Genomic DNA, 25,708 nt, shown 5'->3' on the forward strand with positions numbered 1-25,708 from the left:
AGGTGGAGCTGGTATTGTGGGTCATTGAGTGTCCTGCCAGTTTTCACAAACGCTTGTTTGATAAAGCAACACCAAAGCTGACATCTGTTATTAAAGATGGGTGAGAGGTTGCAAAGTCAAAACATGTATGTTTGCTCTTTTTCTGATTGTAACGCCACATTTAGGAAGTCATGGAAGTTAGAGGCTCATCTGTGCAGACACAATGGATTGGTGAGATTGAATGCATGATGCTGGCTCCTGTTCTGCCTGCCTGATGTAATATAAGACTGTGGGTTTGTTTTAGAAACCGTTTTTCTGTGAAAACTGCGAGAAGAGCTTCTGCACTCGCTGTGAGCTCACCAGGCATGAACGGGTGCATAGTGGTGAAAAACCAAACAAGTAAGATGTGCCGTCCTTGTTTGAAATCAGAAAGGTCACCTTCTGGGTGTTATTGGTTACCTGTCTGGTTAACAGGTGTCCTGCTGATGGGTGCTCAGAGGTCTTTGGGAAAAATGCCAGCATGAAGAACCACATAGCTCGTGTCCACCAGCACCAGGAAGAGCGATATCAAGTACAGCAGCCGCCTCTATGCTTACCTTTTAGTTAACAGTTATGACAAATCAGTGTTTTGTCTTTTGCACTTGCATTGTTTTTGTTTTTTCCCCGGTAGTGTGACCTTCAAGGCTGTGGAAAGGATTTCAGGAAGAAGAAACAACTAAAAGCGCACAAGAGTGAGCATGGAGAGCCTTTGGCTTTTCAGTGAGTGCACATCAGATGAATTTAAAAATTAAAATCTACAAAAAATGAGTTGCCCTGCATCTAAACTTCTCTTCCTATAGCTGTGTGTTCAATGGATGTGGAAAAGACTTTGCCAGCCAAGACAAACTGAAGCATCATGAGAAAGTTCATCAAGGTTAGTTGACTTTTTAATGTTGTTGGCTGAATCTTTTTTATTAAACTTTTACCCCTCTTCCTCTAGGTTACCTCTGCAACTTTGACCTGTGTCACTTCCAGAGTAAAACATGGACCGAATATCTGAAACACAGAGAACAACACAAAGGTATGAATGCGTTGTTATACCCATGCAGACTTTTCTGAACTTGAATTTAAAAATAAGAAATATTTGCTCTCAGTTAAGGTTCTGTGTGAAACGTGTAAAAGGCTCTTCAACAACACCTGGTTCCTGCACCTGCACGAGCTGCGAGTGCACTCTGGGGAGAAGAGATACTTGCTGTGCCCTAGAGAGGGCTGCGACAGGAAGTTTACCTGTCGCTTCAAGCTGGAGAGTCATTTACTCGGAGACCATGAGGGGAAGAAGCCCTTCACCTGTGCATATGCTGGCTGTGGGAAGAGCTTTCCCTTGAAGGTAAGGGACCACTTCAGCATGTCGATAAAGTGTTGTGATGGAGCAAAGCCAAGATTCTTTAAGGCAAGTGGTCCCATTGCAGAGCGACAAGCTAATGACACTTTAGAGAAGATGGTGAAGTTTGTGCTTTAAATTAGACAATTGGAATTTGTGGAAAAGCTTCTAAAGGGAAATTTAAGAATATCTGATAGAAATTGGTAGTGTTTGGCTTTTTTGTTTTTTGTTTTTTGTGAACAGACTCTAATAGCATCAGCTTGGAGCTTTCAAAGTAAATTTAGCCCTTTCCTCCAGGGTTGTACTGAAGGATCAGCAAGACAACTGCACAAAGTTTCTTGTGCATGAGTCTAATACAGCTTGGTGTTCTGTCAAACCCATATTGTTGGGGCAATTGTTGCTCTTCATGAAGTTATTCAATTCAAATTCAAAAATACTTTATTGATCCCAAAGGGAAATTAAATTATGGAGAAATTCTTTGTTTACTGGAACTTGCAGAAATATGGATGGATTACTTTTGTAAGAAATGGGTGAAACGCTGCTTTGTGATTAACAGGAAAGCTTATGGCGACATGGTGTAGTTCACAACCCTGCAAATGCAATACTGAAGGTAACTTATACACATGTCTTCAATTCCTTGTTTATGTTGGGTTTATATTCCTCTACCTTCCTTCCAGAAAAGGAAGCCTAAAACGGACGAGCCCTCTCAGATTGCACAGGAGGTCACGCAGTCGGCTGCAGACGATCGAGAAGAAACCAGCAAGCTTGCTGCAAAGCTGCACAGTACAACCTTGGTAGATGACGAATCTTGAATCTGCCTGGTTAATCGGTCTGGGAGTGATGATAATGAAGCATTCCTATAGACTGATTCTGAAAGTGTAAATAAAGCCCATGGCAAACGCAATCTTTGTGGACCTCTGATTCAGTGCTCTAAAGCATATTAGTTACTGAATGGGTAGCTAAAACTATTGACTACTCAAGAATCTTACTATATTTTTCATGTGCTTGCTGGGAAATGCATAAAAAGGTAAAAGTAATGGACAGAAATAAATGTTTAGGAAAATAAAACCAAGAATTTGTTACAAGGACCAAAGCACAATGGCTCACTACTCTTAAGAATTACCTGCAATTAAAAAGCTTTGGGAGGTAAAGGTATTGACTAATGTATAATTCAAGGACATGGATTTCAGATTTATTTTTGATTTATATTTGGTTTCCCTAAGTAACTGCTTTTTATCACCACCTTTCACTAAAGGTCGTTGGTTTTCAGTTGACCAACTTTAAACATGCAGACTGAAAGTTTTGCAAAAATCAAAGCTTGGGCATCCATGCCTCAATCTGCAGATTAGTTAAATATTGCCACACATTAATTGGTCTTAAGTTGGGGCTTTTACCAGATCATTCTGAATCATGAATATACTTCATACTATTCCATTGTAGTTCTGGATTTACATTTGGACCTGTCCTGCAAGAACCTCTACAGTCTTTTGCAGCCTATAAAGATTGTCTTGGAGGATAGCTCTATATTTGACCGGCTTCCCCTCACCATCACCACCATGCTTCATTATGGGGATAGTGTGATGTGCTAGTTTTCCTCCTCACAGTGCTATGTGAAAATAAATTTTTGGCCTAACCCAGAGCCTTCCACATGTTTGCTGTTCCCAACGTGGCTTGTGGCAAAAAGAACTGTCTCCTTGCCATTCTTCCATGCTTTTTACCATTTGTGACGAGGTCAGAAGACTTTAAGAGTATTGGTAATGGGGGGGGGGAGACTTGTGCATTGAACACTGTAGACTTCAATTGGTCAGAAAAATTAAAAATCACATTTCACTTTGCACTTCACACTATTTCATTACTTTGGGATTTTGTGACTTAATATACACTGAGGTTTAGTGTGAAGTGAAAAAATGAATTAAAGCTCTTCATTTGGTGAATTTAAACCATTTGTCAGCAATTACATTGAGAAACCTTTTCACAGGATCTTCATATGGTGCAATGTCAGTGAGATGGAGACACTAATCCTTGAAAGGAAATATTTATTAAACAAAACACACATTCACACATGTATAAAAGGTCAGCTAGTTGTATGGTGATGATACCTGAGGGCTGACCTCCCTCAGGATGCGGCAGGTTTCTAATAAGGCCTTGGGTTCATTCAGATCGAAACATCGCTGGTGCAGCAGAACAACTTGAAGGTGATTTGTAATTTCTTTAAAATCTTGGATGACAGAGGATCAGATTACATTTTTCTAAAATCTTTCAGACCTCCAACGATGCCTCCACCTGAATAAAACCCTGAGGTACTACCACTGAGGTGAATACAGCACAAACTGCATGTTAACAGTTGCAGCACGGCTCTCCCTGTGGGAGTCAAGACAACATGACCATATGAAACACAGCAGTATCTGTTTAGGAGTGCAGTCTGTCGAGTGACGTGGCACGATCTGGATCAGTTACCCCGCTTGGTCCTGCTGGGTCTATAACAGTCCTGGATGTGTTTGGTCCTGGATTAAGCCCAGTATGGAGCGATGTACAGTAGGATGCACCAGTTCACTCTGGCCGAGGTTGTTCCCGATTTAGAACATTCTGCGAGAAGCCTGCTGACTTTTGTCCTGGTTATACCAGGCTGCCAGGCCAGGAGACCACGGTCAGCGCCACCCGGCTGCGCTGCTCTTTTAACATGGGTACCAGAGCTGAGTGGCTCATTCCTGCTGTGGACAGGCCGTTTACTGCCACTATCATGTCTCCACACCTAGAACAACATGGGGTGAAAGGTGGACTTTAGGAACTGTAAACAGAACCAGTGTGGAAAACATTCTAAACATCATCGATGTAGGGAAGACAAGCCTCATTTATACAGAGACATGCAGTCCTACTAAAACATAAGGACATCTTCTTTAGTTGTATGTAGATGTGTGGTGTCCTTCAAAATTTAGGAAATTGCTGAAAAAAATAACTACTGAACTACATCAACTCAGAGCCACAATTAAAAAATAAAGAAAAACAAAAAAAAAACAGGACATGCAACAAATAAGGCGAGGACCTATGTTTATTTTGCTACAGTATGGTGAAAGAGGTACAGAAGAAATTGTTCTATGTTAGAGAGCTAGGTTCTGCTGCAATGTCTTTCAGTATGATAGAATACACATAACGCTCAGTGCTTATACCGCAGGGAAACAGGAAGTCAGAGAACTAAAGGTTTGTAGACACCTGGATCAAGTTAATATTTAAAGTATTAAAAATAAAAACGCTTTAGCTTCTGTTATTGTTAACAACTACATAGCACAGTCTGTATTTCCTTGGAACTTGGAGGAACCTTCCCCACAATTTCTGGAACTTACTCAGTACTTTATGGATCTAAGACAGTACTTTCTGGAGCTTACTTTTTACTTAATGGAGCTTTCATTGAACTTACTGGTTACTTTCCCAAAATCTACTAGTGAATTTTGCCTTGCATTTAGTTAATAATTCTAATTCTAATTTCAGAAACAAGGATGTGTTATAAGATGATACACTTCTCAAAAAAATAAAGGGAACACTCAAATAACACATCCTAGATCTGAGTGAATGACCTATTGTCATTGAATACTTTGTTCTGTATAAAGTTGAATGCGCTGACAACAAAATCACACAAAAATCATCAATGGAAATCAGATTTATTAACCAATGGAGGCCTGGATTTGGAGTCACACACAAAATTAAAGTGGAAAAACACACTACAGGCTGATCCAACTTTGATGTAATGTCCTTAAAACAAGTCAAAATGAGGCTCAGTATTGTGTGTGGCCTCCATGTGTCTGTATGACCTCCCTACAACACCTGGGCATGGTCCTGATGAGACGGCAGATGGTCTCCTGAGGGATCTCCTCCCAGACCTGGACTAAAGCATCCGCCAACTCCTGGACAGTCTGTGGTGCAACGTGACGTTGGTGGATGGAGCGAGACATGATGTCTGAGATGTGCTCAATCAGATTCAGGTCTGGAGAACTCGCAGGCCAGTCCATAGCTTCAATGTCTTCATCTTGCAGGAACTGCTGACACAATCCATCCACATGAGGTCTAGCATTGTCCTGCATTAGGAGGAACTCAGGGCCAACCGCACCAGCATATGGTCTCACAAGGGGTCTGAGGATCTCATCTCGGTACCTAATGGCAGTCAGGCTACCTTTGGCGAGCACATGGAGGGCCTTGTGGCCCTCCAAAGACCCACTGCCAAGCCAGTCATGCTGAAGGATGTTGCAGGCAGCAGATCGCTCTCCACGGTGTCTCCAGACTCTGTCACGTCTGTCACAGGTGCTCAGTGTGAACCTGCTTTCATCTGTGAAGACCACAGGGCACCAGTGGCAAATTTACCAATCTTGGTGTTCTCTGGCCAATTACCGAGCGTCCTGCACGGTGTTGGGCTGTGAGCACAACCCCCATTTGTGGACGTTGGCCCTCATACCATCCTCATGGAGTTGGTTTCTAACCGTTTGTGCAGACACATGCACATTTGTGGCCTGCCAGAGCTCTGCAAAATGACCTCCAGCAGGCCACAAATGTGCATGTGTCTGCACAAATGTGGCCTGCTGGAGGTCATTTTGCAGAGCTCTGGCAGTGCTCCTCCTGTTCCTCCTTGCATAAAGGCGAAGGTAGCGGTCCTGCTGCTGGGTTGTTGTCCTCCTACGGCCTCCTCCACGTCTCCTGGTGTACTGGCCTGTCTCCTGGTAGTTCCTCCAGGCTCTGGACACTACGCTGACAGACACAGCAAACCTTCTTGCCACAGCTCGCATTGATGTGCCATCCTGGATGAGCTGCTCTACCTGAGCCACTTGTGTGGGTTGTAGAGTCCGTCTCATGCTACCACGAGTGTGAAAGCACCACCAACATTCAAAAGTGACCAAAACATCATTCAGAAAGCATAGATACTGAGAAGTGGTCTGTGGTCCCCACCTGCAGAACCACTCCTTTATTGTGTGTCTTGCTAATCGCCAAAGATTTCCCCCTGTTGTCTATTCCATTTGTACACCAGCTGTGAAATTGATTGTCAATCAGTGTTGCTTTCTAAGTGGACAGTTTGATTTCACAGAAGTTTGATTTACTTGGGAGTTACAGGGGTTGGACAATGAAACTGAAACACCTGGTTTTAGACCACAATAATTTATTAGTATGGTGTAGGGCCTCCTTTTGTGGCCAATACAGCATCAATTCGTCTTGGGAATGACATATACAAGTCCTGCACAGTGGTCAGAGGGATTTTAAGCCATTCTTCTTGCAGGAAAGTGGCCAGATCACTACGTGATACTGGTGGAGGAAAAGGTTTCCTGACCCGCTCCTCCAAAACACCCCAAAGTGGCTCAATAATATTTAGATCTGGTGACTGTGCAGGCCATGGGAGATGTTCAACTTCACTTTTATGTTCATCAAACCAATCTTTCACCAGTCTTGCTGTGTCATCCTGATACACGGCACCGCCTTCAGGATACAATGTTTGAACCATTGGATGCACATGGTCCTCAAGAATGGTTCGGTAGTCCTTTGGCAGTGATGCGCCCATCTAGCACAAGTATTGGGCCAAGGGAATGCCATGATATGGCAGCCCAAACCATCACTGATCCACCCCCATGCTTCACTCTGGGCATGCAACAGTCTGGGTGGTACGCTTCTTTGGGGCTTCTCCACACCGTAACTCTCTCAGATGTGGGGAAAACAGTAAAGGTGGACTCATCAGAGAACAATACATGTTTCACATTGTCCACGGCCCAAGATTTGAGCTCCTTGCACCATTGAAACCGACGTTTGGCATTGGCATGAGTGACCAAAGGTTTGGCTATAGCAGCCCGGCCGTGTATATTGACCCTGTGGAGCTCCTGACGGACAGTTCTGGTGGAAACAGGAGAGTTGAGGTGCACATTTAATTCTGCTGTGATTTGGGCAGCCGTGGTTTTATGTTTTTTGAATACAATCCGGGTTAGCACCCGAACATCCCTTTCAGACAGGTTCCTCTTGCGTCCACAGTTAATCTTGTTGGATGTGGTTCGTCCTTCTTGGTGGTATAACGACATTACCCTGGATAATGGCTCTTGATACATCACAAAGACTTACTGTCTTGGTCACAGATGCGCCAGCAAGACGTGCACCAACAATTTGTCCTCTTTTGAACTCTGGTATGTCACCCATAATGTTGTGTGCATTTCAATATTTTGAGCAAAACTGTGCTCTTACCCTGCTAATTGAACCTTCACACTCTGCTCTTACTGGTGCAATGTGCAATCAATGAAGACTGGCTACCAGGCTGGTCCCATTTAGCCATGAAACCTCCCACACTAAAATGACAGGTGTTTCAGTTTCATTGTCCAACCCCTGTATATTGTGCTGTTTAAGTGTTCCCTTTATTTTTTTGAGCAGTGTATATAATGGGCAACTTTCCCAAAACGTAGAGGTTACTTTCCCAGAACATACTGGTTAATTCACTTGGAAATTACTTGGTATTTTCAGGATCCAGGTAGTATTACAAAGTGACTGAGTAATTTCCCACAAATTGCTAGAACTTAGAGGTTACCCTCCAGGAACTTTAACGGAACTTACTGGTTACATTCCCGAGGTACTTTCCTGTAAAGAACCTAGTAAGTACCAGCAATGTAACCAGTGAGTTCAATGAAAGTTTCAGGAAAGCACGTGGGAATATCCAGAAACTCTGCAATAAATTTCGTAAAGTACTTGGTAAGTTCTAGCAAAGTCTCTGAAAGTAACCTTTAATTTTTGGGAAATTGCAGGTTGTACTGACAGGGTGTACTGTGTAGTGAATGGCTAGGTGAATTGAAAAAAAACCAATTATTTCTTCATGTCAGATTTTTTTCCCCCTGAATAATGTTTTACCTTCTGAGGCAGAATTAATACAAAGAGGGTAAGACTTAGCAGGAAATCCCGGCAAAATAATCAGTTTGGTAATACTTTGGATGTTCCGGGTTTTGATTTATGTTAAAAAGGAAAAAATGAGAGAATCTCTGACCACTGAGATTCCACATTAGCTTGAAGCATCAAAAGACCTAAAATGCCCTTTTGCCGTTTAATAGTAATCGTTCTAATGATGCGTTAATGCAGCACCAAATAATCAAAATATGTTCTTCTAGCATGTTCTGTCATTTCACCTCACAGATCTTTTACAAAGTGGAGTCCCCAGCTTGCCTACTAGTTAATTCGCCACAATATCACTGACAACAGAAGACACCAATAGTTATGTAACAACCACTAATTGCTCACTTAAGGCGGCCATCGTAGTATGCGGGCGTGCCGAGGACGATGGTTTTGATGAAAAATGCCTGGTTGCCATGGTTTTCTTCGTACCCCCCAACGATGCTGAAGCCCCAGCTCCCGGGGTGGCTCCTCTGCAACACAATCTCATGGCTACTGTGCAGATAGCTGGAAGAAGGGAAAAGTGTATATATATAGATTGAAGCTATCTACCCACACTTCAAACTCTGCATTACTTTAAATTTGAAAGTTAAGAAGATGCTGGCACTTCCTTCCAGTATCTTAGAAAACCTTTTTTACATTTTGCTGTATTACAACCACAAATATTGGTGTTTTCTATTGGGATTGTATGTGAAAGAGAAAAATCAAGTGGTGCATGATTGTGAAGTCAGCTACAAGCTTATTACATCTAGGGACTGAAATGTTTGCCCATTCTTCTTTGCAAAATAGCTTCTGGATGGAGTGTCTGTAAATATCAGTTTTTAAGTCTTGCAACAGATGTTCAAATGGATTTAGGTCTGGATTGGCCCATTCTAATACATAAATATACTTTTATTAAAACCATTTAATTGTAGCTTTGGCTGTATGTTCAGACTCATTGTCCTGCTGGAAGGTAAACCTCCTCTCCTGTCTTTTGCAGTTTCTAACAGGTTTTCTAAATGAATTGGGCTGCATTTAAATCTATCCATCGTCCAATCTACTCTGAACAGTTTTTACAAGGAGCTGCATGTAAATTCAGTGGAAAAGCAAGTTACATAACAGATTCTCATCTAATATGACCTTCTCTGATAACACATTTAAATGCAGAGCTCAGGCCAGCCTTCCTCACCTGGGCAGGCCCAGCCACATGACCCACGAAGGGGACCAATTGGCATCAAAATCGCTGTCATGGCTGTGAGGCAGCAGCTCGTCATGGTCGTGTTCCTCCACCATGCTGACCTCCAGCACTCTCAGCTGCACCGATGGCGAAGCAGCACTGGCCTTCAATGTCCCGACAGCCTCGCTGTGGCTCAGGTATGTCAGGTCCTGACCGTTGATGCTCAGCAGGACATCACCTGATGGGAAGGAAGAAAAAAGACGAAAAGGTTTTTCAGGTAACGCTCAGTAGCTCTGACTCCTGGGCAGAAAAAAACGAGCGTGCACCTCTTTTTATTCGTCCATCCCGGGACAAGCAGCCATGTGGTTGAACGCTTGTCACGAAGATCGGCAGCTCCCCGCTCTTGCTACCCCTCCCTCCTGCGACGGTCATGCCCAGGGACTCATGGGGTTCCTTCTTCACAGTGATGTGTTTCTCCTTACAAGTCACACACTGTGAGAGATCCTGGGAGACATCAAAAAATAGAGACTCAATTGTTTCCCTTTCCAGTTCGTCCCAAGGCCCATTCCTTGTTGTCAAAAGCTAAAAATACAGTTATGTAGCATGCAGATGGACAATGTGGGCACACACACAACACCTTACTCTGTGAGTGCTGGTGCGGGACAGGTGTACGGGCACAGGGCTTGGAGTAGAGCTGTGATTTGGCAGGAAGTGATCAAGGCAGTACAGGTCTCGGGTTGAGCTTGATTTTGGTGGCGGGGGAGGTGTTGGTTTGTTGGGTCGTCCGATCAGGAGGTGGACTCGCTCTCCGCTTGCCTGCAGAAACACGGAGCTGGTGTTTCAATCCTAACTTCCAGACTTCTTTTGCATGAGTAAAATACGCAAATAAAGAGTAAAAACAAGAAAAAAACAATTTAATGTATACAATAGAACTCTGATCAGCTGCCTTATGCCATCTGTGATGTCACCAGAAGCACGTGTGTGTAGAAGAGCGTGGATTTTATCTTAAATAGCACTTTACAACAGAACACTAACACAAAATACAAATACACTGAGCACAATATGATGTTCTGTTGGTGACACGCTGTATCTAATGTGAGTTTGACTGGTTATGCAGAAAAATACAACAAGTAGCTTTAAAATATTTTTTTTTAGAAAGTCTGACCTTTCAAAGCAACATAAAATAATAAACTACAATTCAAGACTTTTGCAGAGTACTGTTAATCTCCTGCTCCTCTGATGATAATATCTAAATAATCCAAGCATCACAACGACCTGCATCCACACCTGTATGATCTGAGCAGCCTGCTCAGGGGTGCCATGGCAAAGGTCTTGGTCGTTGACAGCCAGCACTCGGTCGTTGCTCCGCAGTCTGCCGTCCTTCGCGGCCAGACCTCCTTCCAAGAGGTCCAAAACAAACACCCCTGACTCATCCGTTCGACGGACCAGCTTGATGCCGAGCTGCTCCGTGGAGTCTCGCTTGTGAAGGGTGATTCTTAGGGTGGCGGGGCTGGAGGGGGCACCCTCAGGAGTGGAGCAGGGGGCGTGGGGCACAGCTGGGGTATTGGAGGAGGAGGAGGAGGAGGAGGGAGGTGCCCTGGAGGCACAGCGGCGCTCCCTCAGCACAGTCAGCTGCAGAGTGGTGCAGGGCCGCGCCAGGGTGGAGCGAGCAATACTGTGTGGGACGTTACTGATGTCCACGTTGTTCACCTTGGAAAGAAATACATATGGTTTTAATTGGTAAGAACTAAGTATAACTTTCTTGTCACTTCACAGTTATGTACTACATTACTTTTAAAGTGACAAAATGAGGAAAGGTTCAAGATGTACAAATACTTTTACAAACCACTTTACAAAATGAAACCAGTTGGCATTTTTCTTGTCTGGAAGATTTTTATGAAGTATTATTTTCATGCAGAAGCGGGAGCATCTGTCACACCAGTTTCCTAAGAAGCTACCATAACTCATTGATGAGCAGTAATGTCAATCTGCCAATCAATGCTCAGTGTTCATGTTAACAGCGGTTGTTCCTATGCATTACTGCTTGGGGTGTCACATCAGATATTAATACCAAAACCAGGGTATATTACAGCAGATCCATTGCCCTGTAATCTGAATGGAAGTATGTCAGCTGCACAGAATGTTCAACTAGATTCGGACAACTTGCTATGGAGATGGTCAACAACAAAAACACAACACTATCTTGGGGATGTAACTGTTTTACAGCTGCAAACAATCCATCCTCTTACAAAGGGACAAACATTAGAGAGAGAAACCAGTGGTGTGGTTGTTGTTATAGACTAACAGCTCTGCTGTCCAGGTTCTGACTCCAAGTACACCACATTCCCTGCATCTTTAGTTGGCCTGTTCAACCAGCCAGACTGCTTCCTTTGCAATCAGCCCCTCCTGGACAGCTAGCTGTTCACTATTCTTCATACAACATGACAGCCGTCCTTAGATCCATATCATGGAGACAAAGATTTAAACGTAATCCCTTGTTTAGGTTCCAGCTGGCACCCTAAAGGAAATCCTCATCTTCTACATTACAGTCAAAACTGTTTATTCAGACTATGAGAGAGCATGACTCTTAGCAGATAACAGGAAGACTGAACAAACTGCATCAATATTGCAGCATTTTATCTACTTGAGCTTTCAACCTCTGTCTTTTATGGAACATGCTGGATTTGGAAATGTTGGTAGCCTTTTAGAAACCTCAGAGTTAAAGTAAAAATCTACTTTCTCTGGAGTAATATTTTATTATTACTGGTTGCATAGGGAATTGCAATTATTGTACCATTTAGTGTTATCATGGATGCTTTTTCATCTTCATAGGAATTTTGATTTAACATGACAATAATAAGCTTTACATGACGAAACCAAAAACAACTAAAACTAGAATTATCAATGGTATTGTTGCTTTTACTGTTTTTTCCACAGTTATTTCCATGAGAGCAGCAATGAACATAAACATCTCTAAAAATATAATTTAGTTCTGCAAATTCAATAGTGAGAACCCCTCTTTAAATTAATGTAGTGTAAAAATCCTTAACAGTTTGAAATATACAACTCTTGTGTACACACAAGCACTAACTGTTCAGGGGAATCTTCTGAGCTGCCAGTGGAATACCTGGAATGTATTTTTGTGTGCAACAGTGAGTGTTTGGTAAATGATAAACAGAAGCTGATCCCTCACCTGTAGTATCTGATCTCCAGCCAGCAGCCTCCCGTCTCGTGCGATGACCCCATCTCGATACACTTCCTGAATCACTATGTTGATGAGAGGCGTTTCATTTCCACCAACAATGCTGATTCCCAGCTCAACGTATGGGTTGGCCCTGTGGACCTCTATGGTAGTTATCTCTCCTTCAGGAAGGGAGGGTAGCTTCACACACCCTAACAGACAAACCAAACACCTGAAGGTTATATTCACCAAAGACAAACATGCTCTGAGAAATGAAGGCTGATATACCTTCTTCTGCAGACAGAGGTGGAGACTCAGGGCAGTCCCAGCCAGAGGAGGTAGAGCTGACAGAGCGGAGGAGATGGATGCAGGGGTTACTGAGGGGCCGCTTCACCCTGGGGACCACACACTCCAACCCCACCACACCTGGAAGCATGCAGAACATAGAGAGTTAGGTCCCAGCTTTATGGTCTCTGTTCACTCTGAGGAAACCCAGGAGATCAACTCACTGTCTTCTTCGGTGCTTTCTTCAAAGGCAGGGTTGTCGAGGCCGGCGTCGTTGGGCCACACAGATCCATTGCTGGAGGCGTTAGTGGGTCCAGAGTGCGGTGAGGGCGTGCGGTCTCTTAGGTCCGTCTGTGGAGAGTGAGGTGACATGGGTGGGGTGGTCACCATAGCTCGCTCATCCCCGCTTTCACATCGTGGTCCGTCCACAGAAGTCTGCTGACACCGAGTCCCAGGACACCTTTCACCAAGGAACAGGTGTCAGTTTGTTAGTCCATCTGACACATAAAGAAACCAGGTTCAGCTTCATTAAGGTCGACTTGATGTGATTCCGGCAGGGAACTCTGCATTTTCCTGTTTTTACTTGTTAGTTAGTTAGTTAGTTTTTTCTTTTAATAACAGATTCCTTAGAAAGTCAACTTTTTGACAACTTACATTGTGTGATCAACAGACTTTTATTAGGATTATATTGGACTGTGTATACCTGGATCTGAATCTGACTACATTATAGGACTGGTCTGAATTGGACTGATCGGAGTTCTATATAACTGGATTGGATATGAGTTGGACTTCTTTGATATGTTAAGTTCTGTGATATTCGTTGTAATTTGATGCTACATAAATAAATTTGAAAACATCTGGATCAAAGGGAAGTAAAGCACAGACAGCTAAATCATTTCCCTATAAATTGTTATTGCATTCTGCCCCAGTTTCTATGTTAAAAAGGAAAAACAGGTGCAATTTTGATAAGCACACCCTTCACATCTGCAAATGTGAACTTTATGGTGACCATAACGTCAGTTATTTTCTTTTATTTCTTGGATACAGTAGATGGTTTGTTTCAGTTGCTTGGTGAGATTCTTCTCATTGCAGCTGGAGAAGTGGCAGAAACCTATGGCCATAGCAGCTCCAGTGCCAAAAATGTTATGTACACATAAATAATAAATTGTCCTACTCCAAGTATTTCCAGGCGGGTGTTGGTAAGATCCGGTAATAGCCCTGGCCTGAGACCAGTGTGGTCACTCATTAAATTCTCTGATGATCAAGCCCTGCAGGTGAGTTCTGGCTACAATTCCTAATCTACCACTGCTGCTGCCTGGGTCTTCCATTCAGCACACAGGACTCAAATATTCTGCCACCAAGATAATGAAAATCCATAATATCTCCATGCCTAAAACAGGGAACTGTCATTCTCCATCGTGCATAATATGGAAAGTAGTGTGTTAATGATGCACCAGAGAAGACCACTCCAAGACCCTGCAGATGTCATGTTGATTTGTTCTGTATGAAATGGTTTTAGTCTGGTGTGAAGAGGGCAACCAGGACACATTTCGTACCATTTCCAAATTGCATTTTGATTTTGACATTTTTACCCTGAACCTTCATTACCCTTTTTATGGATGTTAGTGTTCTGGACAAAAGAGTCCAGAAAACATGTCCTTTCTTCTAAAGTTCGCTGCAGATTCTAAGCGGTAATTTCACTGTTGACCGAGGACTTACTCAGCCACTGAGAGTGGGAGCAAGATAAAGCTTATTGGCGATTCTGACAACAACACTTAGGGCCTGATCTTCAAAGATCCTAAATTGCGGGTGCTAATTTGCATGTACTATAAATAAATTGCACATAAAATAAGTGGGGGTGTTGCGTGGGATTTTCAAAATTTTGCATGCAGTGGATAACAGGCGCGAAACAGGTGAAGACTGCCCTGTTTAAATGAGGAAATTGCGTGTGCTACTGGCTGGAACACGAGGAAAAGCAAACAGATCCTCTGCTGTGTTGCTAGAAATACGCAGGGATTATAAATGATCCAGTTGCTGATTTTTTCCTTCTGTTCCGTTCGGCCCTTTCTTTTCTGGACTGTTACAGTTAGTTAGCTTTTGTTGTACTACTCATAGCAGGTTTGTCATCTGCCTTGATGTAATTTGCAACAAATTGGCCAATCAATATAAACAATATAAGACAAATATGTCTGTTAATTAATTTGTCTCCCTTGATCTTTTAATTCTTTTCGAAGACTCATCGGATTCTGTTGTTTTTTGAGAGTATATGTTTGAAAAGTTTGGAGTTTATCATAAACAGCCACAATATTTAGGCCTGAACGTAATATTAGCAACATAAAAATAGATTGTTAGAGGAGTTTAGACAATCTGGATGTTATAGCTCTGCTAATTTTAAAACATAGCAACACATAACTGTCCTGCAAAAAAGTTAAATGAACATTTATGTACGTAAAAAGAAATTATTTTCCAATGATTTTACTAAATTTGTTTTGTCCATATTTTAACGATATACAACATGTTTGATTGTTTAAATAGTTTTTTGGTGACACAAAATATTTTTTACTGCACAAACAAAACCCTGCCCAGGCATATGTTCACATTTAAACACCGTAATCAAACTGATACAGCTCCGATTGCCCTGCAATGACACAATGTTACTGTCAATAATGCAGTGTGTTTTGTTTAGTGACAAGGTTAAAGCATAAACTGTCTTTGTCCCCACATGGAAAAGCTGCCTTAAAATGGTGATTTTTCACCTGCTAAGAAGTGATTTTAGCATCCAGTTTGCAAATGAAGGATTTAATCTGCCTTATAATGTCTTTAGTTCTTTCCTATTAATTATATTATCAACATCAAGGCCCAGTGGTTCTTTTGCATGATGTGTGATTACAGGCTGTGCGCGCTTGATCAGCTATGTGTGCATTTTGCCAAGATAATTTTTGGCGTTCAGCAGATGATCACTGACAGCGATGTTACGCTGGAATGATGTTGAATGAAGTGTTGCAAGGTGTTTTACCATAAGAAATATCATGGCTTTTGTTTGTGATTGGCTCCATATCAGAGCTTAGATAATCCTCTATTCTCATCTATTTTTAATATCTTTATTTTTGACAACCCAAATTTGTTGGCACATGTACAGAAGATTCTCTCTCCCTGTCATCTGTCATTCTATCTATGCCTCCTTCTGGCCAAAGCGACAGCAAACATTTTTGTGTCCCAGTTAGCACCTGCTTTTCCAACGTGCTAAATCCACACGCAAATATTGCGCCCGCAAACCGTTTCTGGTTTTGAAAATCGCATTGCGGGTGGAAAGGGATGACATTTGCATATCCTCCTCCCATGAATTTGTGCGTTTGGGTCATTATCATATGTTTTGCATATTCATGAAGGCAAACACGTTAAAATGTTTGCGCCCTCAGTTCCGCAGATTTTGCACACGCATTCCGATTACCACCTCGTTTGTAGATGACATTTGCTGATGCAAACATGTTTGCGTGTGGTTTTGTACACGCAAACCTTTCAAGGATTAGGCCCTTTGTAACTTATAGTCACAACGAATTCAATAGTTAGGTTTAACTGAAACTAATTTTAAAGAGATTTCACCAAACAAAGTCCCATGTTCTATCATTCTGAGGAGAGGGAGGAGGGGAGAAAGCTGTGCTCAAACTTGGTGTTCTAGCCATACATTTGTAGTCATTTCACAGCCTTTACACTGGAAAAACTGAATTATAATCACTTCAAAGTCAGAGGAGGTTTACACAGTCACAGATATTTTGTTAAATTAAGCCTGAGAAATAGTTCACAAAGCAGTAGACAGCTCCTTTTCTCTTTATAATTTAGGAAAGGATCAAAATTGGTTAAAAACCTTACATTAATACTATACTTGTGAAATACAGATATGACTAAACTATTGTGTTAAAATTTTTTAACCAAATCAATATGTTTAGCATTTTCCTGCCACAAATCTCCGTCCAAGCATTCCTGATAAGTGAAAAGTACTACCTCCCTACCAGGGTCTATTTGTGGGGTAACGTGTTTTTACCCAAGCAAATGCAGTGAAAACTGCATGGGGGGCTTAAATAATTACCCCAGAAAACTACCCCTGTTCCTGCAAAAGGAAACGTGATTTTAAATTTACGTTAATCAGAATTACAGAAATTACCACTGACAGATTATGCTGTTTTTATTTTAGAAATGCTGTAAATTTTTGACTTAAAGTTAGATCATATTCAAATGTTGTCCACATTAAATAGTCAAGAACTTGGAAAAGAATTATAAATAAATCCTGTGACATAAATGGGTATTTTTAAAAATGGCTCTGGGTTAGAGCTGTCACATTGAATCTCAATCATCATCGCAACATCAGCAAATGCACTATCAAAGGAAACTCTTTGGATGCAATATTTGGTAGAGTAATATTTCAAGTGTGATGCAATTACACTCTGCATGCAAGAAGAGCCTCCCAGTAACAAACGTAATCAACAAACGTCTTACTGAGAAGCAGAGTTTTTTTGGTTGAGTTTCTTAAAGTTGGATCTAAACAAAAAAAAAAAAAAAAAAGCCAGAACTCTATGAATGTAATTCCCAGCAGTGGGATTTTGTATAGAAAACAAGTCATGGAGCATCGCTCCATTTTGTACCTCAGTCAAACACAGAGATGACAGCATCATGATATTGGAATGTTTTTTAAACAACACTGACTGAAATTGTACTCAGGTGAGAAAGATAAGATACAAATATTTTCCAGAATTCCAAGATTACAAGTTCAGGAAACACAAAAGAGACAAAAAAGCAGAGAAACCTCCAAAAGAACAGAGTTTAAGGAAAGAGGGAATAAGGACTGGGGATCTTATTTCTCTAGAAGATGCTTCACGCAGCTAATAATTAAAAAAAAACAAATGTTTGTGTAAATAATGTAATAAAATGTTGCAAAAATTTGTTTTGCTTTGTAATAAAAAAATAAACATATATAGTCAAACTAAACAGTGGAAACCTTAAAAATTGGCACTTTTTAGGTGCCAACAATAAACAAGCCAACCTTGACCAGATATGAAACATTGTGTCTTGACACATCTTCCACTCTATTATCTTGTGTCCTAATCCGCAACCTAAACAACATTGACTCACACTGTCACATGTGGACTGCAGACTCTTGGCTCCAGTTAGCTTCTTAAAGCAGCAGGGTAAGCGTGCGTTGAAACCATATGGGGCAGAGGGTAATCTTTGCAAAAATGTCAGGTTGTTGAACTCATTTGATCTGTCATACATCATCTCTCCTTGACTTCTTAACATGCAACAGGGAAATTAACTATTGAACACATAGTTGTTTTGGTGCAAATATATTTCTACTGGAACATGAAACAGCCCAAGAAATCCACACATACAAAGAAAAACAAAGGATCTGGGTATATGTATTAAACAGGAATGACACAGCAAGTAAGCATTGAACACAAAAACAAAATAAGTTCCAAAAACATGGAAAAAAAACAACAAAAATGTGAAATCTTTCTGTATTTTAAAAGGAATACTGTTTACCATCAGCGCAGAATAACATCAGCTAGTTTAGTCCTAACTGATGGTCTGCAAGGTTTCTGCAGACCAAGAAGGTTTCTGATAACCAAGGTAGCACACAAGGAGCATGTTCTGATCAGTAAAGGCAAAGAGCTCTCTTATGACCTTTGCAACCTTATTGTTGCAAAACATACTGATGAAATTGGTTATAGACGTATTCTTGAAATTCTCAATATTCTTTTGAGCACAGTTAAAGCCATAATCCAGAAATGGAAAAAAAAAAAAAAAAACGAATTTCACCACAAACCAATCATGACCAGGTGCTCCTCACAAGTTGTCCAAGAACCAAGGAGCCCTCACAGAACATTTCAGAAAGACCTGGAATTGGCAGGTATAGTTTTTCCAGAAAGACAAGGAAAGCACTCAACTACCACAGTCTCAGTGCACACTCACAGCGCAAGACTCCACTGCTAAAGAAAAAGCATTCTGAAGCTTGTTAAAGTTTGCTGCAGAATATTCTGACATGCAAATGAAATACTGTGAGAGTATGGTCTGGTCAAATGTGACCAAAATTGAACTATCTGGGTGTCATTCCACATCACCAAAAAAAAAAACAAAAAAAAAAAACAGTTAAGTTTGGATGTAGGAACATCACACAGGTGAAACTCATACCTGAGCAATGCAGTTTCTACATAGAGGAGATAGCACAAGAGGGAACAGTCTTGGTTAAAAGAAAAGTCAACAGCTCTCCTATTAAAACACCGGACTGACAATTCCTCTATCATACTGGTATGGTATAGATAGCACGTTAAGCTTCTTAAGGAATGCATCCCCAACTGAACTGTGGTGTTATGCTGGCAGTGGATAACCAGCAGGTAATCTGGTGTCAAACACTAATGCTTACAGCAAGAGGTAACATCCACCATCGATAGAGTCCGCTCCCATAGCTATGATATTTAAATAAAGATTTCTACAAGTTGCTTTAATTTACTAGAAACTGTGAAGCCAAATGTGATATTTACACATTTGCATAAATTACATTACCAATGTTCCCAGCTGGGTATCCTACAGCAAAATAGAAGTATGTGGTAAATTGACAAACTTACCAACCTGTTTTCTAGAAAGAAACAGGCTACTAAAGAGAAACAATCAAAAGTACAAAAGAGAATAACTCCAAGTGGACACCAGTAAGAAAGATGTAATTTTGTTGTATCACCAGAACTGTCCTCACGTCCCACCCTGTCCCACTCACCACAGGCCAGGGTTGCCCTTGGCCGTCTCACAGAAGAAGTGGTTGAAAAGATCTCTGGTGTTGAAGTTGCCCAGCATAGTTGGAAAATGAGAACATGAACCTCCTGGTCAGCCAACCTATGACTGCTGTAGGGAACCACTAATCCCCCATCACATGACCCACAGCTCAGTAATCCCTTCTGGGTCTGACAGCACCTGGTCCAAACAGGCCAACAGCCAAAATGTGTAGACCTTAAAGGTAACGTGGGTAAATCTATCTGATTCAAACTATGATTAATGGTTTCTCTAAAGATACTAGTAAAAAAATTGAACCATGAGTGAATACTTCAGAGGGACAATTGCCAAGATTTAAAAGATATAATTGCTATAAATTTTTTTTTTTTACCTCAATAATAATGTACCTTTACAATAAAGGATTAAGTAAATTAGTGTCAACACATCATTAAATATAAGACCTCACTTTCTAAAAAAGGAATGCTTTAAAGCTTGGAATGGAATGGCCATGAAAAACACAGTGCAAAGAATGTTACAATTAATAGTCCTAGAATAAACGGAGGGTGGTCAGCTTGTGTGGGTGTGATGAGATAGTAGCCATTACACGAGGCCAGCATGTAAAGTTCTGCTTCAAATTCCCCAATAACCAAGCCATGCTAATGTGCACAGAAGATGCATGTTATGGATAAGCTACAACCGCACGTACCAGACTCCTCCACACCACGCCTAGGGCCCAGATATGCTTCTAACACAATACTGAACCATCGCAGTCTACCTACAGACGTTTTGTTCATACAGCAAGCAGTCATGGAACTCCTATGCCCTATTGTGCATAACATTGACTTCTTGTCACCCCCAAGGACCTCTACGAGACTCCAAGACAATGTCCATCCACATGCTGGCTTATTGTGTGTGATGGGACCGAGCCACTAAAACAGACTGTTTTTGAAACTGTCTTAAATTGGAATAAACAACACTAACATTGAAACTTAGGTTCCAATAAAATATTATTCATTGATTCCTATCTGCTTGGGTGTTGTTACCTGCTAAAACTAACAAGGCGGAAAGAATTTAGGGGACTAAACAGAATGACCCCTGACTAATCATCAGTGAATTAGAGAAAATCCAGTGCAGAAAAAGAAGTCATGAGATTATCAAGGCCTCTGGGATTTGCAGTTTTTTTTTTTGGCACATACAATTGAGTGTCATCTGCATAGACAAGGAAATGTTTACCATTGTTCTGAAGGGGCTGACCAAAGGAAATGTATGCAGATAGATGGAGAATAAATTTGGGGCCAAGGACTGCTTCTTGATGTACACCACAAGTACTGAGCTATTGAGGGCAAATTTTTGTATGGAGTGACCCCAAGGGCTTTGTTTAACCTGTGTGAGGTAGTAAATCCAGGCCAGGGTCATAATTAGGCATATCTTAAATCTAAATTAACTGTAATTTAATGAACTGCATAACTAGTAACATCTTCTATAGACATCTTAAAGACCGCAAAGTAAGGTCTCATTATCTCAGAATTGTTTATGGAATCCTAGTTAGCAAGCATGCACAATGTCTGACCTGTGTGCACACAGGTCTCATGAATTCATCAGTTGATTTATAAGTTAGTATATCAGCTTTATTACCTGTGTTTGAGGTGTGCCTCTAGGTCACATCGTGGCATGCTGAGGGAGCAGAGAGGACTCAAAGGGCAGGTCACAGACAGCTTGTCTAGCAGCTTGTGGACCAGGATGCTGGATCTGCGGCATGCCTGCAGCTGCAGCCTTGTCCTGTCCAGAGGGCAGAAATCCCTTTCCTGAAGGAAGCTGTGCAGGCAGCGTGCGCAGAAGGTGTGCCCGCATGGTGTGTCGAGCGGCTGCACCAGCGGCTGAAGGCAGATGTGGCACACCAGGTCGTCGTCCACCTCCAGACGGTAATTATAAAGGTGGTTCTCCCAGCTGCGGTGGATCTGGCCACACTCCGGACACGTATCCTCCAGGGGTGGCTCCAAGGGCCTGACTACGTCCACCTCGCAGCCTGGGCTGCCCATTGCTTGTCCTTCAGCACAGATCAGCTTTGGCACAAATGACTCCAGTTGGCCTGCAGGGATGGGAAGGGGCACACACTCCTATCCCATAAGCCTCAAACGTTGAACAGGTTGCAGAGAGGACAGAAGCCCTCCAGCAGCTGATGGCACATAGCCCTGCAGGTCAAAGGGCACAGCAGGAGAGTTTAACAGCTGTTTCAGGAAAACCAATGTATCATTATACGCTTGTGAATATATTTGTGTGGCAAATGCTTTGTGCACGTGTTTGCACTAAGTGAGTGTGCATGAGAGTCTGGTGAGATTATGTTTTGCGGCTCCTGTCCGCTAATCTGACGATATAATCTCTCTTTTGCTTTGCTCTCGCCTGCTCCAATCTTCCAATTCCACAGAGAGGGAATTATCTGGGATTGAGGCAGAGAGAGGACTCAGATCAGAGAAAGTGGGACTGAGAAAAGCAGAAGCAAAATCAACAGGAGGTAGAGAGCAGCAGAGGCAGAGAAAGAGATTTGAAGAACGGTAATAGAGATCAGCGGGATGTTTAAATAGGGACAAAGCAACCAACAAACAGGAGGGAGGGATGGAGGCTGCAATCTCAGGGAGAGGCGAACAAAGAAAAATGTCAGGCTGGATTTATACACACTCCTTGTTCAGTGAAAGCACTAAGTCTCCTCTGCAACAAAAAGAGAACATGCCTTAAGCAAGATCTTGAAATAAAGCACTGTGGTGAGCAGAGGCGGTCCCTGAAGCTAAAGGAGGATTCTATTCAGACCTACAGCAGCTCTACAGTGGCTCTCAAAAGCTTACACACCTCTGTTCAGATACCAGGTTTTTGGTATTTAAAAAATGACACCATAATAAATAATTTAAAACTAACCTGGTTGCATAAGTGTGCACTTACTAGATGAATAAAATGTTTTACGCATCCTTTGGATTTAATTTAAAGATTTATTCAGTTAACCTGAATTAAACTTATGCTGTTCCCCAACAGTTGCCAATTTTGTATCTATTAACTAAAGCCAGTATGCAGAGAGGTGACAAAGAACCAACTGGATCTCACTGAACAAAGGTATTAGTCAGGAGGAGGGTACAAAAAATCCACAGCATTATATGCACACTATAAATAATATCCCACCATAAAGTAGGAATAAGATGTGTTTTTTTTTCCTTTTCTTATCATAAAATGACTATGGCCATTTAAATATTCATTCTTGCAAGATAAAGTGCATATCTTCTCAAAATGTTATTGATCAGTAATTTCAAAATATATCCATGTGAAAATCAAACAGAGCATGTCTGAACACAAAACTTTTCCAATGTCATGTGCAACAATATATATACCATGGCACAGTGGAAATTGTCATCAATAATTTGAGAGATATGGGACAACAAAGATATTACAGAAAACTGGTTGTATCTCCATAAAAAAAATGCAAATGGAAACATCTGGCTAAAATCTTCTAAATGTTTGTGTGAGTAAGTGTTATGGTCCAAATAAACAAAACTTACGTTTTTGAGCCACAAATGTCAAAGGCATGTATAATTCAAAAACCCCTCGGCAGATCACCATACCCCTAGTGAAGCATGGTGGTGGTAGCATCATGATCTGGGGTTGCTTTTATATCAGAAGGAATGGGTTTTTACAAGCTCCATTCAGTTTGGACCCAAGACCTTCAACTGCCCGTATGGCCATATCAAAAACTGTGAATGTTAGAAAACAGCAGTCCAAGCAAACATCCAAATGAATAAAAATGACTTAATATGAGGAAAAATAAAGTTTTGGCATTGCATAGCCAGAGTCCAGAACTAAATCCAACAGAGAATCTGTGGAGCCATCTGAAGATGGCTGTGAACAACAGTTGTCCTCATAATTTGATGGATTTTGGAAACGTTTTGCAAGAGCGAGTGGGAAATTATTTATACATCAACATGTGGAATGCTGCTGGACTCTTCCCAAAAAAGATTAAAGGCTGTTTTGAATCAAAAATTGCATTAGCAAAGTTTCAGTTTAAGGGTGTGCTACTTTATGGAAGTGGGTTATTGCAGCTGTTTTTATCCTAATAAATGAATGTATCAATTTAATTGTACAGGATATATGTCACACTAAAGATTAAAAAAGTTTACAAAACCTTACAAAAACTGGGATTTTAACAGGGGAGTGCACTTTTTTGGGATCCACTGTAGATTACCCCTACATGACCACCCAACCCACCCTCACTCCTCCCTCTGTGTGGGCCTGATGCCATCAGCTGACAGCAGAGGGCGTGCCTCTCCCCTCAGCTGGCCCAGCCAAGCCACACTGACTACCTGCCTCTGTTCCTGTCTCCATGACAACCTGGATCCTGTTCTGCTCGCTGGGGCTTGACATTCAGAATGAAGCCAGCGAAGGATGCAGGGGACTGAGGCACACAGCAGATGCACTTCTCCCAGCAGGATGCTCTACTCTTCCCCACTACAGCCATGAAAGCTTGTCACATGGTGATCAGAGTCACCCCCCCTACTGCTCCACCTTCACCCCCACCCCTACTTGGTCTGCATTTTTAACTTAATTTCTGCTCCCTGTAAATCTAAACCTGGACTTAGCAGTTACCTGCATGTGTGTCTCCCTCCTTTATGCGTGACTGGAACCGTCTGTCCCAATCCCGCAGCTGGACATGAATTAATCATGAATATACAAGGCTTCACTGTTTCTATAACAAAGCTGTGACATCACCACATCACACGCAGACATGCCAGCAAAAGCAAACAAGCACACGTCAAGTACAAGAGCTTTTCCTAGGTACCAGGCCCTGAAAAATAATCCTTATTCATAAATAAAGATTTCACGTTTCAGGTTAGATTCCTCACTATTAAAAAAAGACATTTAAATCTATTTTAAAACACAAGAGGACTCTGCTGCAACCTAGAAGTAAGATGAAGGTTATAAAATGGTTGTAAAATGTACTGCAATTCTTTATATAACCTATTAATAAATGACAGCACTGCACTTGTGCTGCGCTTTGTTTTTACAACAGATAATCTAATCTTACAGTGATACGTAAAGGAGTTACTTTTTCAAAGATGCCATGATGTTTTAGGCCACACATTTCAAAACTCTGGTCCTCTCGGCTTAGCCTACATTTTGATAAACTCCCTCATCCTGAAAGATAAATGGAAAGACAGAGGCCTGCTGCTGTTTTGCAAGGTCTGTTGACTCTGACTGCCTTTTTTCTCCACACAACTGCCAGGCAGACATGCAGAGATGACAACAAACACTAACTGGTCGAACTGGAAATTGCAATCAATTTTCTTCTCTCGATGTCATTGTCCTCATTTTTCCTGGGCAACGCAAAACTGCAGCGTCATAATTTCCGATTGTTTAGACGGGAACGTTGTTGAAATCATGCCCCCACCTTCTCATGTGTCTGGCTCCATCCCACCCTCCTCCAGGAGCGGCAGAGCGAGGACAGAAGGACAGAAGAAGCGACATCACCAATGCGAAGCCAGCCACACACTGACACCACTCATGCATGCAGATGTGAGGGATGATAGCTACCTTTTTCACCGGCGGCACCTCCGCGCAGCGCGCTCGGGCCCCGAACGAGGGGTGGTGGGAGGGGAGGGGGGGAGGCGGACAGTTGTCAGCGGCTGGACCTCGATCACGCATTCGCCGCAACAGACCGGACCGCAAACCCGCACGAAAACGCCCCCGTGCCTTTGGGTGATGCTGGCTCCGCCTACTCGTGTCAATCAAAGTGGGAGTGGGCGGAGTCTGAGTGTGCCGGCTGAGGTAGAGGTGGACTATTATCTGCCTGTACAAAAACATAATTCAAATAGACTTTCAGAACCCCTGCTTGCCTCACTTAAAATATATTTATATAAAAACATACCATGTTCATGTCCAATGTTAAGCCTGGAAAGATGGCCAATACATCTCAGGTCAACACAGAGACATGCTGCTCAAACAACTATGTACCTGACATACATAATTCTTCTTGCCTCAAGTCAATAACGCTAAGAAAAACACCACTTAGCAGGCGGCGAGGTATTTCTATTTTAGTTGTTGCAAAAAGTTATATACTGGA

General features: G+C 41.9%; 2 protein-coding genes across 7 annotated transcripts; one reads left to right on the plus strand and one right to left on the minus strand.

Annotated features, from left to right (window-relative positions):
* Positions 1–2,243, plus strand: gtf3ab (general transcription factor IIIA, b). Of its 2 annotated transcripts, XM_047350225.1 has the most exons (9): positions 3–210; positions 284–378; positions 454–550; positions 650–738; positions 819–892; positions 959–1,039; positions 1,113–1,345; positions 1,896–1,949; positions 2,017–2,243. In XM_047350225.1, exons 1-9 carry the CDS (start codon positions 97–99, stop codon positions 2,149–2,151), a joined length of 972 nt encoding a protein of 323 aa, XP_047206181.1. In that variant the 5' UTR covers positions 3–96; the 3' UTR covers positions 2,152–2,243. The 2 variants fall into 2 exon arrangements, with proteins under 2 accessions (XP_047206182.1, XP_047206181.1); XM_047350226.1 differs by lacking the exon at positions 1,896–1,949 and having other exon boundaries at positions 1–210.
* A 1,115-nt stretch (positions 2,244–3,358) lies between these two features.
* lnx2a (ligand of numb-protein X 2a) lies at positions 3,359–25,320 on the minus strand. 5 transcript variants are annotated; one of them, XM_047349041.1, is made up of 11 exons: positions 25,180–25,320; positions 21,247–21,803; positions 13,080–13,315; positions 12,859–12,996; positions 12,583–12,782; positions 10,677–11,099; positions 10,032–10,205; positions 9,716–9,893; positions 9,402–9,627; positions 8,582–8,740; positions 3,359–4,091 (listed from the first exon to the last, which is right to left on the minus strand). In XM_047349041.1, exons 2-11 carry the CDS (start codon positions 21,648–21,650, stop codon positions 3,956–3,958), a joined length of 2,274 nt encoding a protein of 757 aa, XP_047204997.1. In that variant the 5' UTR covers positions 21,651–21,803; positions 25,180–25,320; the 3' UTR covers positions 3,359–3,955. The 5 variants fall into 5 exon arrangements, with proteins under 5 accessions (XP_047204997.1, XP_047204998.1, XP_047204999.1 ...); XM_047349042.1 differs by lacking the exon at positions 25,180–25,320 and adding an exon at positions 25,037–25,170; XM_047349043.1 differs by lacking the exon at positions 25,180–25,320 and adding an exon at positions 24,235–24,278.
* Positions 25,321–25,708: the final 388 nt, after the last annotated feature.

The sequence above is a fragment of the Girardinichthys multiradiatus genome, chromosome 21 (genome assembly GCF_021462225.1).
Source record: "Girardinichthys multiradiatus isolate DD_20200921_A chromosome 21, DD_fGirMul_XY1, whole genome shotgun sequence".
Classification (NCBI taxonomy): Eukaryota; Metazoa; Chordata; class Actinopteri; order Cyprinodontiformes; family Goodeidae; genus Girardinichthys; species Girardinichthys multiradiatus.